The 14,358-nt window shown below is 41.8% G+C and overlaps 1 protein-coding gene across 3 annotated transcripts; it reads right to left on the minus strand.

Annotated features, from left to right (window-relative positions):
• Positions 1-4,102: 4,102 nt before the first annotated feature.
• Positions 4,103-14,358, minus strand: LOC112231784 (N-acyl-aromatic-L-amino acid amidohydrolase (carboxylate-forming) B). Of its 3 annotated transcripts, none has more exons than XM_024398542.2 (8): positions 14,036-14,358; positions 11,660-11,767; positions 10,582-10,805; positions 9,757-9,952; positions 7,334-7,427; positions 7,090-7,197; positions 6,563-6,678; positions 4,103-4,522 (listed from the first exon to the last, which is right to left on the minus strand). In XM_024398542.2, exons 3-8 carry the CDS (start codon positions 10,800-10,802, stop codon positions 4,325-4,327), a joined length of 933 nt encoding a protein of 310 aa, XP_024254310.1. In that variant the 5' UTR covers positions 10,803-10,805; positions 11,660-11,767; positions 14,036-14,358; the 3' UTR covers positions 4,103-4,324. The 3 variants fall into 3 exon arrangements, with proteins under 3 accessions (XP_024254310.1, XP_024254309.1, XP_024254311.1); XM_024398541.1 differs by having other exon boundaries at positions 10,582-10,802; positions 14,036-14,357; XM_024398543.2 differs by lacking the exon at positions 11,660-11,767 and having other exon boundaries at positions 10,582-10,802.

A 14,358-nucleotide genomic window follows, 5' to 3' on the forward strand; every position in this document is an offset into this window, starting at 1 on the left:
TGTGAAGTTGTAGTGTTTCCAGTCACATGCGGACTCCAATTTGTAGAAGGTGAGATTGTTTCTATGAAATGGCTACGTTTCTAAACATTTTACAAAGTGCATGTTTTAGTGAATGTGACTCTAAACGGCAGCCTACACAACAATGATTCATACTCCCGAGGGGTGTCCTACGAAGCAGGTTCGTTGCCATAGAAATGTACGTATTTGGCTAAAAGGTGAGCCACTTAAAGATGACTGGTATCTCGAATTGAACTCAGACTTGACCAAAGTTACCTTGCTAACTAACTACTCAGAGTAGTTAGTTAGCAAGGTAACTTTGGTCAAGTCTGAGTTCAATTCGAGATACCAGTCATCTTTAAGTGGCTCACCTTTTAGCCAAATACGTACATTTCTATGGCAACGAACCCTTCAGAACTAACCTGCTCCGGGGCAGACTAACTTGCAGCTAACTCCACTTATCCTGAGTTGAGGACCTATGAAATCAGATTCCCCTCTATCAACGATTGCGTTGTCATCCCTTTCATTTGAGGAAGACAAATGATTCAATAATTTAATCAAATGTTTTGTTTGTGTAAAAAAAAAAAAAGTATTACTTTACACATTTAGTAATAACCGAATGCATTTCAAACTTCACGCAATGTAACACTTTTGTATATAACGTCATAAATATTTTTTTGGGGGGGGGGTTGGAGTAGGAAGAAAGTGCTTGTGCGTTGACGAGCACACCAAAGACGGCATTCACGAGAAGTAATAAAACGAAGATGGCTGGTTAATTTTGGAAAACCCTGAGTAGTTTTAGCTTGCTTCGTTGGACACCCCTCTGCTCTTGGAAGGCCTTTGTATGTTCGCGTCTGTCTTCGCCCAGCACCGAAGCTGTTAAAGTTCGGTTAAAGTTCAGCACTGAAGCTGTTAAAGTTAAAGTCCTGATCTGGGTCACGTTCAGGGAGGTGCAATGTACTGAAACATTGTGAATAGAAATGGGATAAATAGAGCTGACATTTTTAACTCGTCATGTCAGAGTATCTGAAGGCTCCACAACATTGTGCCCTACTGAACACAACTCGAGTGATTTAGTGCCGGGCTGGGACAAAAGCCTGCACACTTTGGCCTCGCCAGGACGAGGCATGAAGAGCACAGGGTGGCCCAATCATTCACTCTGAAACAGCTACGGATTTACAGTGTTGTCGTCATGACAATCCTCCCCGTTCCTATACCTGAATGACAGATTTTAGGGTGACTGAATCTTCACAACACCTTTACTACACCCCACAGGGTGGCCTAAACGATCACTCCACCTTAAGCACAACTGTTTGACAGCTGACACTAGCCAATAAAACCTCAAACGAGACATCACCTGTATAAACATATCCTAAGAGATTCATAGAGACAAGTGGTCAATTTGATTTTACGATTAATTTCTCCCCAGCAGCATGTACTGTATGTGCATCAGGTATAACAAAACCTGTGGTTGATTATGAGAAGGTGAGGTGCGTTTTATAAAAACATTTCTTGAAACCATTTGTAGGTGCATCTTTAGCGATGCTTTTTTTTTATTCAAGTAAACAGTTGGAGTCATATTTTGCCTTTGCTTCTGTTGCCATCTCTACCATTTATGAATGAAAGCTTTTTGCATCACTGCATGGATAGATAATCCTAGCCTTTTTTGTGGGTTTTCCTCCACTAAATTTTTTTTTCTGTGGTTTTGTATTATGTGATCTATAGCGCGTTGTAGTGACATGACCCCATTTGCCTACATTTCATTTTTTTTGTTCAGCAGATGAGAATTTTCTGCTTAATCATATGTTGACTGAATGTCACCTATTGGAATGTAACCACTTCTTTGCCATTGTCATCCATCTTTGTTAACTTAAACGTTTTGAATGTAAAGACATGTTGCCCTGTGTCGTTTTGACACCACTATAGCTAACCAGTGTTTTGATCTTCCTTTTGATGTTTATGATATTTTTTTCGGTTATGTTGAAGTGTAGTTACAATACTTAGGTTTTCGGAAGCCTACAGTGTTTTGAAGCCAGCTTGAAACTACCAATGACAAGACAATTGACACTAACTCCAAGTACGCTTGGTAAATGAGCACTCAACAGATATGGTTTACCGGGACACATTTTATGAAGGGTGTTTAAATGTGTTGAAACACCTTGTGGCTTTTGTTTTTATATGTCACTATACCTAAAGCACACAGCTTAATTGTTTTCCATAAGAATAAATTAAACCTATGCTGACCTCCGGTCTGGTTGTCTGAATGTTAATATTGTATGTGCGTGAGAGTGTGTTTTAAATAATTAAAATGATGTGTGTAACATGAGGAAAGACCACACCATAAACAATTTACATCTCCTTCCCTCTTGACAATCAAACCATTTACAACTCCCATTCGCCAATCAATGGCTGTATATACTCACCCAATCCAGTTCTTGTTCTCTTGATAGTGTTCCGCATCCCTCCACCACCCATCTCCTCCCTTCTCTGCTCTTCTTGTTTTTCCCAGGATACATTAACTCTGCTGAGAAGCAGATACCACTAGGACTCCCACCCCAAACACTGTCTTCATCTCCCGATACCATAACGTCCAAGAAAACATCCTCCCGAAACCACCACACTCTTTCAACCATTCCGAACCATTATGCTCCTTTAATCATCCAGGGTTCCTCTCGATGCTGCGACACTACCTCTGACGATGCCTACCAAGACAACCACCTATCAATCATCCAACTTCATGCCAAACCCAAGCTGTTCTTTGCATGATGACATTCTGCGTTGATACACTACATGACCTAAAGTATGTGGACACCTGCTCGTTGAAAATCTTCCAAAATCATGGGCATTCATTTGGAGTTGGTTCCCCTTTGCTGCTATAACAGCCTCCACTCTTCTGGCAAGGCTTTCCACTAGATGTTGGAACATTGCTACGGGCACTTGCATCCATTCAGCCACAACTGCATTAGTAAGGTCGGTCACTGATGTTGGGCAAATAGGCCTGGCATTCCAATTAATTCCAAATGTGTTTGATGGAGTTGAGGGTAGGGCTCTGTGCAAGCCAGTCAAGTTCTTCCACACCGATTTCGACAAACCATTTCTGTATGGACCTCACTTTGTGCACAGGGTCGATGTCATGCTGAAACAGGAAAGGGCCTTCCCCAAACATATGCCACAAAGTTGGAAGCACAGAATCGTCTTGAATATCATTGTATGCTGTAGCATTAACATTTCCCTTCACTGGAACTAAGGGGCCTAGCCCGAACCATGAAAAACAACCCCAGACCATTATTCCTCCTCCGCCAAACTTTACAGTTCGCACTATGCATTAGGGTAGGTACCGTTCTCCTGGCATCTGCCAAACCCAGATTCGTCCATCAGACTGCCAGATGGTGAAGCGTGGTTCATCACTCCAGAGAACGCGTTTCCACTGCTCCAGAGTCCACTAGCGGCGAGCTTTACAGCACTCCAGCCAACGCTTGATGATGCACATGGTGATCTTAGGCTTGTGTGCGGCTGCTCAGTCATTGAAACCCATATCATGAAGCTCCCGATGAACAGTTATTGTGCTGAAGTTGCTCCCAGAGGCAGTTTGAAACTCGGTAGTGAGTGTTGCAACCGAGGACAGGCAATGTTTACCCGCTACGAGCTTCAGCATTCGCAATCCCATTCTGTGAGGTTGTGTGGCCTACTACTTCATGGCTGAGCCATTGTTGCTCCTAGACGTTTCCACTTCACAATGACAGCACTTACAGTTGACGGGCAGCTCTAGCAGGGCAGAAATTTGACACACTGTCTTGTTGGAAAGGTGTCATCCTATGACAGTGCCACGTTGAAAGTCACTGAGCTCTTCAGTCAGGCCAATCTACTGCCAATGTTTGCCTATGGACATTGCTAGCTTTGTGCTTGATTTTATATACCTGTCAGCAACAGTTGTGGCTGGAATAGCCAAATACACTCATTTGAAGGGGTGTCCACATAATTTGTATATATAGTGTACCTTGTAACCTTTTCCTGCATTAAACTATCTCAAAGGTGTCGTCTGTACCTAGCACAAACTTAGATGGAGCAATGAAATGCAACATTACATCACTATGAAGACAACTAATTAAACAGAAAATGTACATGTTTAATTGAAATACTAGATTATTGCATTAAACCGTGCATCCTTTCACATACAGTATTCCTGAGGATATTTGGTGATGACTAAAAACAATATAATTAAAAATCAATTGAAAATGAGGTTAGACTAGTAAGTGCTTCTTAAGGCTCTGTGTGTGTTTTTCCTTTAATTCTCCCGCTCTTCAAATGGCCTTTCTTTTCCTCCCCATCAATCTCTCTTCACTCGCAAGGGGGGGATAGTGAGTGTCATCTTTCGTGCCAGGTGGAATGCAATGCTTTTCTCATAGTACGCACACTCGTTCACAAAGTAGGGATGGAGGACTTCTACCCCTTCGTACTTCACTATCTCCCCGGAAAACATCAGGAACATGGGATCTCCCGGATGGAGGAGGCAGAAGTCACGGTCCTGGTGAGAGAGATTCACATCAGCATGCTTTGCATTTAGATCATGTACTGCTTCTATGCTGTGAAATTATACTAAAATGAGAACAATGCCTCCCAACATGGAGAAAGTTATCGTTTGTTTTGTTTTAAACCTTCTAAAAGGGGGAAAAGCAGAATGTTGCTTGGGAGTGATCAGTGTACATAAGTAGTAGATTGAGAAAGTCTTCCCATTGGGAAGAAGAGAGTCCTGGTTGAAGGAAACAGATTATGGAGACTAGTGAAGGTAACAAAGTAAATGGTAATCGGCTTTCAGATAGCAATCCAATAATGCAATATCTTAGTAATTTGAAGAAGATTGAGCATTGGGATTGATATTAAATTAGAGGCCGCTCACTCTTCAAGGCCTGGTCCACTGCTCTCATGTTTAAGTCATCTGTTGTTTGTGATTTAAGATAAGCTTCCTGTGGGACAATAGCTGCCAGTACACACTGAACTCGAACAGGCTGTAAGAGACACCGTGAGGAAATTTGGGACATTTTGTACATCATTGTATGTCTATGCAACACGTCAAAAAGATTAAGATTACATGGGAGTTGTTTACTTTAGAAGGTGACCAATTCAGCTTTACGGGACACCGTATCATCTGTGTCTGAACAGTGCAGCATGCTATTCAGGTAGGATGCAATTTTTGAACTTTTTTTTTTTTTTTCATCTTTACTGCATATCATTGTTATTATTGTAGGCCTATTTATTTATCTAAACCAATTCTTGAAATATGCTAAATGTGTTTTGTTTCATTCTGCTGAGACATTTATGTTGGCTAAATTAAGTTTGAGCTGTCTTTTAATGATGTGCTCTGTATTTAACTTATGATGTGTTATAAGTAACTTTTGTCAAATAAATATCATTAGCCTATAGCTGTCAGCATGTGTTGAGTATGGTAGGCACTTGCCTTTCTGCAATATAGACTGTTTAAATCTTCTGTGAAGGTTTTGTTTCATTCTGTTGAGCCATTTTCTTTGGCCAAATTACATTCCAACTGTAATGTTGTGTCTGTCTTGATATAATATTCGACTCATATATTCCCTATAAATAATGGCTTGACTTTCTTTTGATATTGCCCTAATAAAATGTTGAAACGGTGTGGCTGCTAGCCTATTATACTACTTACTACTGGTAAATTTCTCAAATGTCCGATAAATAAAAACCATCCCAACGACTTGTCCGGCGTCAATTTGTCATAATCGGAAACCCTGATATGTAGTATACTGTATACAGTATATAGTATAGGCTACAGTAGGCTACAATATACACTTCCCAGTGACACTGATTTACCCAATGATGAAGATGAAGATGAAGCAGAGGCTACTCACTGGTGATGGCCGATGAGCTCGTGCCAATATCTCAAGATAAGCTACTTTGAAAAACAGTGCTATTTACTCAGACTCATTCAAAAGTTGTTTCAAATTTTTCGGGCAGTAGGCATTTACTTTTCAAACGGAAGGCCTACGTTTTTCTCGAAATTGTATTTGGAAATTTGCGAAAGGCAAACTGGCAGCTGCAACCACCCATAGAAATATAATCCAAAAATGACAGTTCCCATTCATGTCAGAACTGGCAGCCATTGATAGTGTACCCATGAGTTTAACAGTCAAAGTTCCATGGTTAGAGGTTCTAAAATAATTTTGGGGATTATGTCTATGGCCACAACTCAACAACCTGTTTCATACTTGCCTCGCATGCTGCCCAAATTGCGGACTTTCCGACTGTAAGTGCTTGTGATAAAACTTAATCCACAGCTATTTTTTTGAATTTTTTAGAAGCCTCTGTGGCTAAAATATGCACTCTGGTTTAGTATTTTGAATTACGTCATTTATGACTGTTCAGACAGGAGTAATATAACTTTAGGAGAAAACATTTGATTTTTGTTGCCTAATTATGGAAAAAGTATTTCAATTTATCAGGGGGTGCTGCAGCAGCTATGCATTGAAGGGTCCATGTACAGGACTTTAACCAACTGCAGGAAGGTTCAATTATATACAAGAGCAGAAGGTTCCTGAACCTGTAGTTGGGGGTGTATGGCAGCAGTGATTTGATTGGTCTCTGGGTCTCTTGGGTAGTCTATACTCTTCACGAAGGTGTACACATCGTCCACCTCGCCACCTTCAAAGGCACTTCCTGGTAGAGATAAGATGAGAGATGGTTTGTAATTGGTTAATGACTAGAATAGAATCGAAAATGTCATTTCTCTTGAAAGGGAACTTGTCTTGATACATACATATACATTATATACAAGAGCACAGGCCAGTTATAGTACACAAGATAGGAAAAAATATACAAAATACAATAACCACAAATGCCGTGAAGACAACATTGTGTTGAATGGTAGGCCTTTGTGCATGAAGAAAATCTTACTGTATCTGTTCCTGGTACGTGGGAGCTAAATGCTTGTAGGTATGAATGATGTTAATGCTATTCTTGTTGTTGACCAAGGCTGTAGGCCAGGTAGCGATGATCAAGGGTTGTGTACTCTGTGTGTAGGGGATGTGATGGGTCAGCAATGTTTACGGATGATGGGAGTTCAAGTACCTGAGTTGAAGCACTGGACCCAATCTAGTGTCTGGTCGACTGCCTCCTTCATGATGTTGAAGATGTCGGCTCTGACCACACCATGGGGTTGAGGTCCCACCTCTATCGCTGTGGAGTGACAGCATTAGAATGAATACATTTGTCATGTAAATGGGAAAACATACAGGAAAAAAACACTGGTTTCCTATGACAGGAAGAAGATTGCATGGTGTGTTTCCTATGAACACACAGCACAAGCACTTACAGAAGCCATGCTTGCCCAGGGAGTCCTGGGAGTAGGCGTCAGCTAGTGGTAGATCCAGCAGGATAAACCTCACTGGCGCTGAGGTGATCTTCCTCTGAGAACACAACAGATTAACACTTTACACTCCCATATAACCCAGATTGTAGCAGTAAAATGAAGCCCTTCTCATAGAAACCGGGTCAGATGGTGCATGCACATCCCCTTTAAGACAGTAATAGAGTCATGTTGAAATTATACACTCCAATCAGTCCAGCCAGCCAAATTAAGTTTCCATCCAATTGGGAACAGAGTTTCATACGAATATTTTAAAATCTGCATAAAGAAAATATGCTAATTTTCCCACCATTGGTGTGTTTCCACCAGATGTACTTTTTCGCAATGTGTTTCCATCACATTTTCAACTACAACAAAAAAACAGTTGAGTTAAATAGCAAATGTTCTTGGCACTCGCACTCTAGTAAACCGCAGCGCACAACAGCTTGCAGATACAGTGCGGGTAGGCTATGTGGGTAGGCTAGTCTACGTTACAAGATTATTATGGATAAGAGCAAAAATGTTTTTTATTTGGCAAACGGCAGTCAAGCATCGATCATCATGTCACCAGAATAAGACCCGAGATATTTATTGGAAAGGAGCATCAAGCACTTTCACCATCTGTAACCTAATAAACTGCATAGTTTCCCGAGTCGTAGTGGGAGGACCACACACCATATTACCGTGTGACTCCAAGTTTACTTATACATGATGGTTATTATATCAATATTTGCGCATTAAATGTGTTTCCACCGTCATTTCTTTACAATAGTACTTTTTTTTACGCAAAAAGATCCCACCATATCGAAGGAACATTGATCAATTGTACTGAATCTTCCTGTTTCCATCGCAGCTGTCATGATTATTTTTGTTACACAGTGTGACTTTACTCGCATAAAAACTGTGGATGGAAGCATGGTTAAAGACAGCAACAGACAGAGGCATTTCCTGCCCCTTCCAAACAGCAATGCTTCCAACCAGCATATCATCTCAATGACAGCAACAGTCAGATTAACCATCCACTTTCCCTTTAAAACATATTTTTTTTATTTCACCTTTATTTAACCAGTTAGGCTAGTTGAGAACAAGTTCTCATTTACAACTGCGACCTGGCCAAGAATAAAGCAACACCGTTTGACACATACAACATGGAATAAACAAGCATACAGTCAATAATACAGTAGGAAAAAAAAGTCTATATACAGTGTGTGCAAATGAGGTAGGATAAGGGAGGTAAGGCAATAAATAGGCCATGGTGGCGAAGTAATTAGAAAATAGCCATTAAACACTGGAGTGGTAGATGTGCAGAAGATGAATGTGCAAGTAGAGATACTGGGGTGCAAAGGAGCAAGATAAAAAAATACAGTATGTGGACGAGGTAGATTGGATGGGCTATTTACAGATGAGCTATGTACAGGAGCAGTGATCTGTGAGCTGCTCAGACAGCTGGTGCTTAAAGCTAGTGAGGGAGATATGGGTCTCCAGCTTCAGTGATTTTTGCAGTTTGTTCCAGTCATTGGCAGCAGAGAACTGGAAGGAAAGGTGGCCAAATTAGGAATTGGCTTTGGGGGTGACAAGTGAGATATACCTGCTGGAGCGCGTGCTACGGGTGGGTGCTGCTATGGTGACCAGTGAGCTGAGATAAGGGGGGCTTTACCTAGACTTGTAGATGACCTGATGCCAGTGGGTTTGGCGACGAGTATGAATCGAGGGCCAGCCAACGAGAACGTACAGGTCGCAATGGTGGGTAGTATATGGAGCTTTGGTGACAAAACGATGGCACTGTGATAGACTGCATCCAATTTGTTGAGTAGAGTGTTGAAGGCTATTTTCTAAATGACATCGGCGAAGTCGAGATCGGTGATGGTCAGTTTTACGAGAGTATGTTTGGCAGCATGAGTAAAGGACGCTTTGTTGCAAAATAGGAAGCCGATTCTAGATTTAATTTTGGATTGGAGATGCTTAATGTGAGTCTGGAAGGAGAGTTTACAGTCTAACCAGACACCTAGGTATTTGGTAGTTGTCCACATATTCTAAGTCAGAACCGTCCAGGGTGGTGATGCTAGTCGGGCGGGCGGGTGCGGGCAGCGATCGGTTGAAGGGCATGCATTTAGTTTTACTTGCATTTAAGAGCAGTTGGAGGCAACGGAAGGAGAGTTGTATGGCATTGAAGCTCGTCTGGATGTTAGTTAACACAGTGTCCAAAGAAGATCGCTCTTTATTCCCACGCACAGAAACAAAACAACATAGAGAGCCTATTTGATGACCCACATTGGGGGCTGGCAGTACAACTAAGGACAAGGGGACGTTGTTTCAAAGATCAGGTCTTGGATCAGTTTCACCTTGTCCTTAACCCTCATTTGATTTAATTGAATTGAAACTCTGCTCACCTGGATTTGTCTATAGATGTGCAGGATGACCCAGTCTTGGGCAGAGTAGGAGATGAGACTGAGGCCCATGTTGGCTGTGGTGTTGTGGAGATCACACACCAGGTCCATGGCCCCCGCGCTGCCCTTGGGCCCCAGTAGAGTGTTCAGCTCCTGGGCTCGCCTCACCTCGTACGGAGTGGCGTCCGTCACAGGTGAACTAGGGTGGGAGAGAGAATGGAGACAGCGAAAGAGAGAGTGGGAGTGGGAGAGGCAGAAACAGAGAGTGAACATACTAGAAGTGAGGTGTATCGCCTTGGCATGGGAGAATACCAACAACTCATCTATGCTGGTGAGAGACTGAGAGGAGGAAGTAAATGCCACCAAACTCTTTAGGATGTCATCCCTTCAGCTCTGTAGGGTTGAGTAAATCTTGAATATCAATAAGTACTAAGAATTAATTATGATATAGTCCCATAAATGCAAAAACGTTAATAGACTGTTCAGATAAGTAGCGGCCTTGGTAGCCAGGCACATAACAACCCAGGCTGCAAGGTTCAGAATATTCCAAAACAAAGTTATCTGGAAATGTTGCCATGACCACATTGTTAATTTACTGACTCCACGGTGGAGGAATATATTATTTGGAAGCTTCCTTGTCTCTTTACAATGCATTGTAAGATCTCGTCTTTGATTCATACAGTTCACACCTGAATAGTTCATTTGCCAACAGGTCCATACTTGTTAGTGGTAAGATGATAGGATACATCTGTAGTTGTGGTGGACTATCCCTTGCTGGATCACACTGATTGCATGTGTAGTTTCATTTGTGCTTCTGGCAACCTTTACCTGAGTATGGCGTCGGTGAAACAACGGTTGAGGTCCACGTCGGTGTAGCGTTTGCACATTTGGACAGCACGCGGGTTGGATATGACTGTGGTCAAGGTCGCCGACCCTACCTTCTCCAACTTCTGCAGCTCCCTCACCAGATACACGCCCGACATCTCGTTCCCATGGGTGCCGCCGCAGAGGGCGACACGGGACTGCGGTGGGAGAGAGACTGGCTCCATCTGCTGGCCAGAGAGAGAGAGAGAGAGAGAGAGAGAGAGAGAGAGAGAGAGAGAGAGAGAGAGAGAGAGAGAGAGAGAGAGAGAGAGAGAGAGAGAGAGAGAGAGAGAGAGAGAGAGAGAGGTATTGTAAAATATAAAATAATAACCACAGTGTAAGCAAATAGTCATCTTTGAGCTCTCTATCGCATTACACATTACTAGGGCCATGGTAATGTGGTGAGCAGACATTTGCCTCAGCCCTTTTCACCCCTTCTGATTTAGTTTAATGAACTTAATGATCTGCTGATGAGTATTTCTGTCTTCTCATACAGGAGCAATTTTCAGCCAAAATAAATCACCTGAGGCAACATTACAGCAGGCTAAACTTGCCCGACTGCTCAGTTCACTTGAACCCGAAAAACAAGGTTCCGGAGTTTTACCTGGTTACAATCAGGAAGAAAATAAAATTGAACCACCACTGGGACCTGTGGTGCCACCTCTGCTCATTACAGGTACAAGAGTCAGACAATGCCCTAAATAACCCCAGAGGCCCTAGAGGTATTCCCGGCTATTATGTTCACAGTCTACTATGGACAACTCTCCGCAATAAGACCATTAATTCTTCTGGTTCCGATGTCCTCTGGGGTGGTTAAGTGATTCTTCATGGGCTCCTTGGTCCAGGTTTACTGTATGAACTGAGGCTTGGTAGGGTTAAGTTAATTGTTTAGATTCCAGTTAAGGAGCATTGTTAGCATCCAAGCTGTTTAACATTAACCATGGTTGCACTAAAAAACGATTAGATACAGACGTTTCTTTCTCTCTCTCTCTCTCTCTCTCTCTCTCTGCAAATGTCGTTCATTAACTATGAATGCACCAACCTTTACAGTTTTTGCAAGCTAGTGAGGGTCAGCGGTGTTATTTGAAACAATGGGTAGAGGAGAGTGCGGTAAGTTGAGCCAAAGGGGTAAGTTGAGCCACCGGTGTTTCTAGGAAAGCATACACAAAATGAATCATTTGACCAAGTATTTAGGAAGAGGTCATCATTTCATGGAGTCTGTGAAGGAAGAAACCACATGGAAAAAGTTAGTTCCAAAAAAACGTATTTTTACCAAGTAAAAGGTTTCATGACGCTTATCGAAGCAAAAGTAGATCATTTTAAGATTATTCTATTCATCCGTTGGGGTCTCTATAAGCTTCAATATGAGGTCCGTAAACCTAGCATGAAATGACCATGAGGTAAGTTGAGCCATTGGCAAGTTGACCAAATTTAAGTGTTTAGTTCCTATGCGTAATCCAAAGCATTATCACTGGGATATGAGGTAACAATGAGTGTTAATTAAACGCGTTATAATCGTTTGGTAGGTGTTAAGCTTGTATTAAAAGATACTTACAATTATTAAAAGACAAAAAAGTGATTATGTTGTTTTATTAAATTAACATGGACACTTACCACGCTGCGTTTTGGTCCGATCTTTCCTGTTCCTCAGATGAAGGAGATCGTTACACACAACTCAACTTACCCCATACCTGTGGTAAATTGTGCCAGGAGACAGCTTTTTTTGGACAAACTTTGTTTTCAAAACTGTAATGTTTACATGAATCCATTTGGGGCGGCAGGGTAGCCTAGTGGTTAGAATGTTGGACTAGTACCCAAAAGGTTGCCAGTTTGAGCTGACAAGGTACAAATCTGTCGTTCTACACCTGAACAGGCAGTTAACCCACTGTTCCTAGGCGAGTCATCGAAAATAAGTTTTTGTTCTTAACTTACTTGTCTAGTTAAATAAAGGTAAAAAAATGTTTTTTTAATTAAAGTTGCATTTAGGTAACAACCATTGTAAAACTATTCTATGCAAGAAACTTATGCCTGACCTCATAGCTTCTATTCATTGTATGTTACTTATCCACAGTTGAAAAATTTGACTCAGATATCCTATCACTGTTTTTTGTGTCACTGGGTCATTGTAAGAGCAGGGGAATCATCTTCAGGTTTCTGTCTCTATCTCTGTCACACTCTGTTTTCTCTGTCTTTCTCTGTCCGTCTTTGTCTTTCTCCATGTTATTCTCACTTCCCCTCAATCTAATCCCAATCTATCATAAATTATTCTACTCATCAGCTGCTCACCAGGACATTGATTAGCTGAATCAAGGCTAGAGCAAAAGCCTACATAACCAAGCTCTCCAGAATGGTTGGCCACCTGTGCTCTAATCTATAAGTGGCTTCTCCTAATGTATTTTTTTTGCATGGCACATTCTATGGAAACCAACTGTGAATAGTATAAAGCTATTTTCATAGAGAATGGTGTTTCTGAAACACTCTATCATAAATATATAAAGTGGCTCTCAGAGCTCATATTGTATAAATCCACCATGGTGTCACCATACACTGACAACAATGTTTACATCCTGAACTTTAACCCTCTGTCATATAACGTGTCCTGAACGTTAACCCTCTGTCATATAACGTGTCCTGAACTTTAACCCTCTGTCATATAACGTGTCCTGAACGTTAACCCTCTGTCATATAACGTGTCCTGAACTTTAACCCTCTGTCATATAACGTGTCCTGAACTTTAACCCTCTGTCATATAACGTGTCCTGAACTTTAACCCTCTGTCATATAACGTGTCCTGAACTTTAGCCCTCTGTCATATAACGTGTCCTGAACTTTAACCCACTGTCATATAACGTGTCCTGAACTTTAACCCTCTGTCATATAACCCTGAACGTTAACCCTCTGTCATATAACGTGTCCTGAACTTTAACCCTCTGTCATATAACGTGTCCTGAACTTTAACCCTCTGTCATATAACGTGTCCTGAACTTTAACCCTCTATCATATAACGTGTCTTGAACTTTAACCCTCTGTCATATAACGTGTCCTGAACTTTAACCCTCTGTCATATAACGTGTCCTGAACTTGAACACTTTGTCATATGAACAGACCCACTTCGTTTGTCTTCACTCTGCCAGAGAGCAAGGGAAATCTAAATTCCGGACAAACAGGCAAGCAGGAAATGTATCAGCTGATATACAAGCATGTGTTTTCCGGCCACTCAGTTTCTGCACTTCAAGGCACACATATTGTATGTATACAAAACACCCCTCCCACAAACAAGTGTGCAGTCACACAGACACCAGCTGTGCAAGTATACACACACTCACACTCAGTCACTAACACCCAAAGGAATCCATATGAGAGACAGGTAAGAACTCTCAACATGGTATAGAGAAAAGTGTAAGGCTAGCAGTCTTACCGTGTGGTGTTGGTGAAAGTTCCTTCCCTGGCTGGGACTACAGTCTCCCAAGTTATACTGAGCAGTCAGCAACCTTTGAACTTTTCAACTAGCCCACCCATGCGTGAGCCAAATTTCACAATCTGTAAACAAAGCAAACCAGGCACAATGACAGAGGCAAGAAAGACCTGACACACACACACCACACAAACACTCGCAAGGGTGTGCAAAGACACACACATACAACAGCAGACGACGCCCTTAGCAAATCCACAATTTTCACAGACAGAACTTTCTTTGATCTATCCCTCCCTTATTTCCTTTCCCCTCTTCCTGGTGCCTCC

Source organism: Oncorhynchus tshawytscha, linkage group LG34 (genome assembly GCF_018296145.1).
Source record: "Oncorhynchus tshawytscha isolate Ot180627B linkage group LG34, Otsh_v2.0, whole genome shotgun sequence".
Classification (NCBI taxonomy): domain Eukaryota; kingdom Metazoa; phylum Chordata; class Actinopteri; order Salmoniformes; family Salmonidae; genus Oncorhynchus; species Oncorhynchus tshawytscha.

Coding starts and splice junctions, on each gene's coding strand:
- LOC112231784 (XM_024398543.2), bottom strand. CDS start 10,802: ATGGAGCCAGTCTCTCTCCCACCGCAGTCCCGTGTCGCCCTCTGCGGC. Junction 7,198..7,333: donor CCTGGGCAAGCATGGCTTCT/GTAAGTGCTTGT, acceptor GTCACTCCACAG/CGATAGAGGTGGGACCTCAA. Junction 4,523..6,562: donor CCATACACCCCCAACTACAG/GTTCAGGAACCT, acceptor CTCTCTCACCAG/GACCGTGACTTCTGCCTCCT.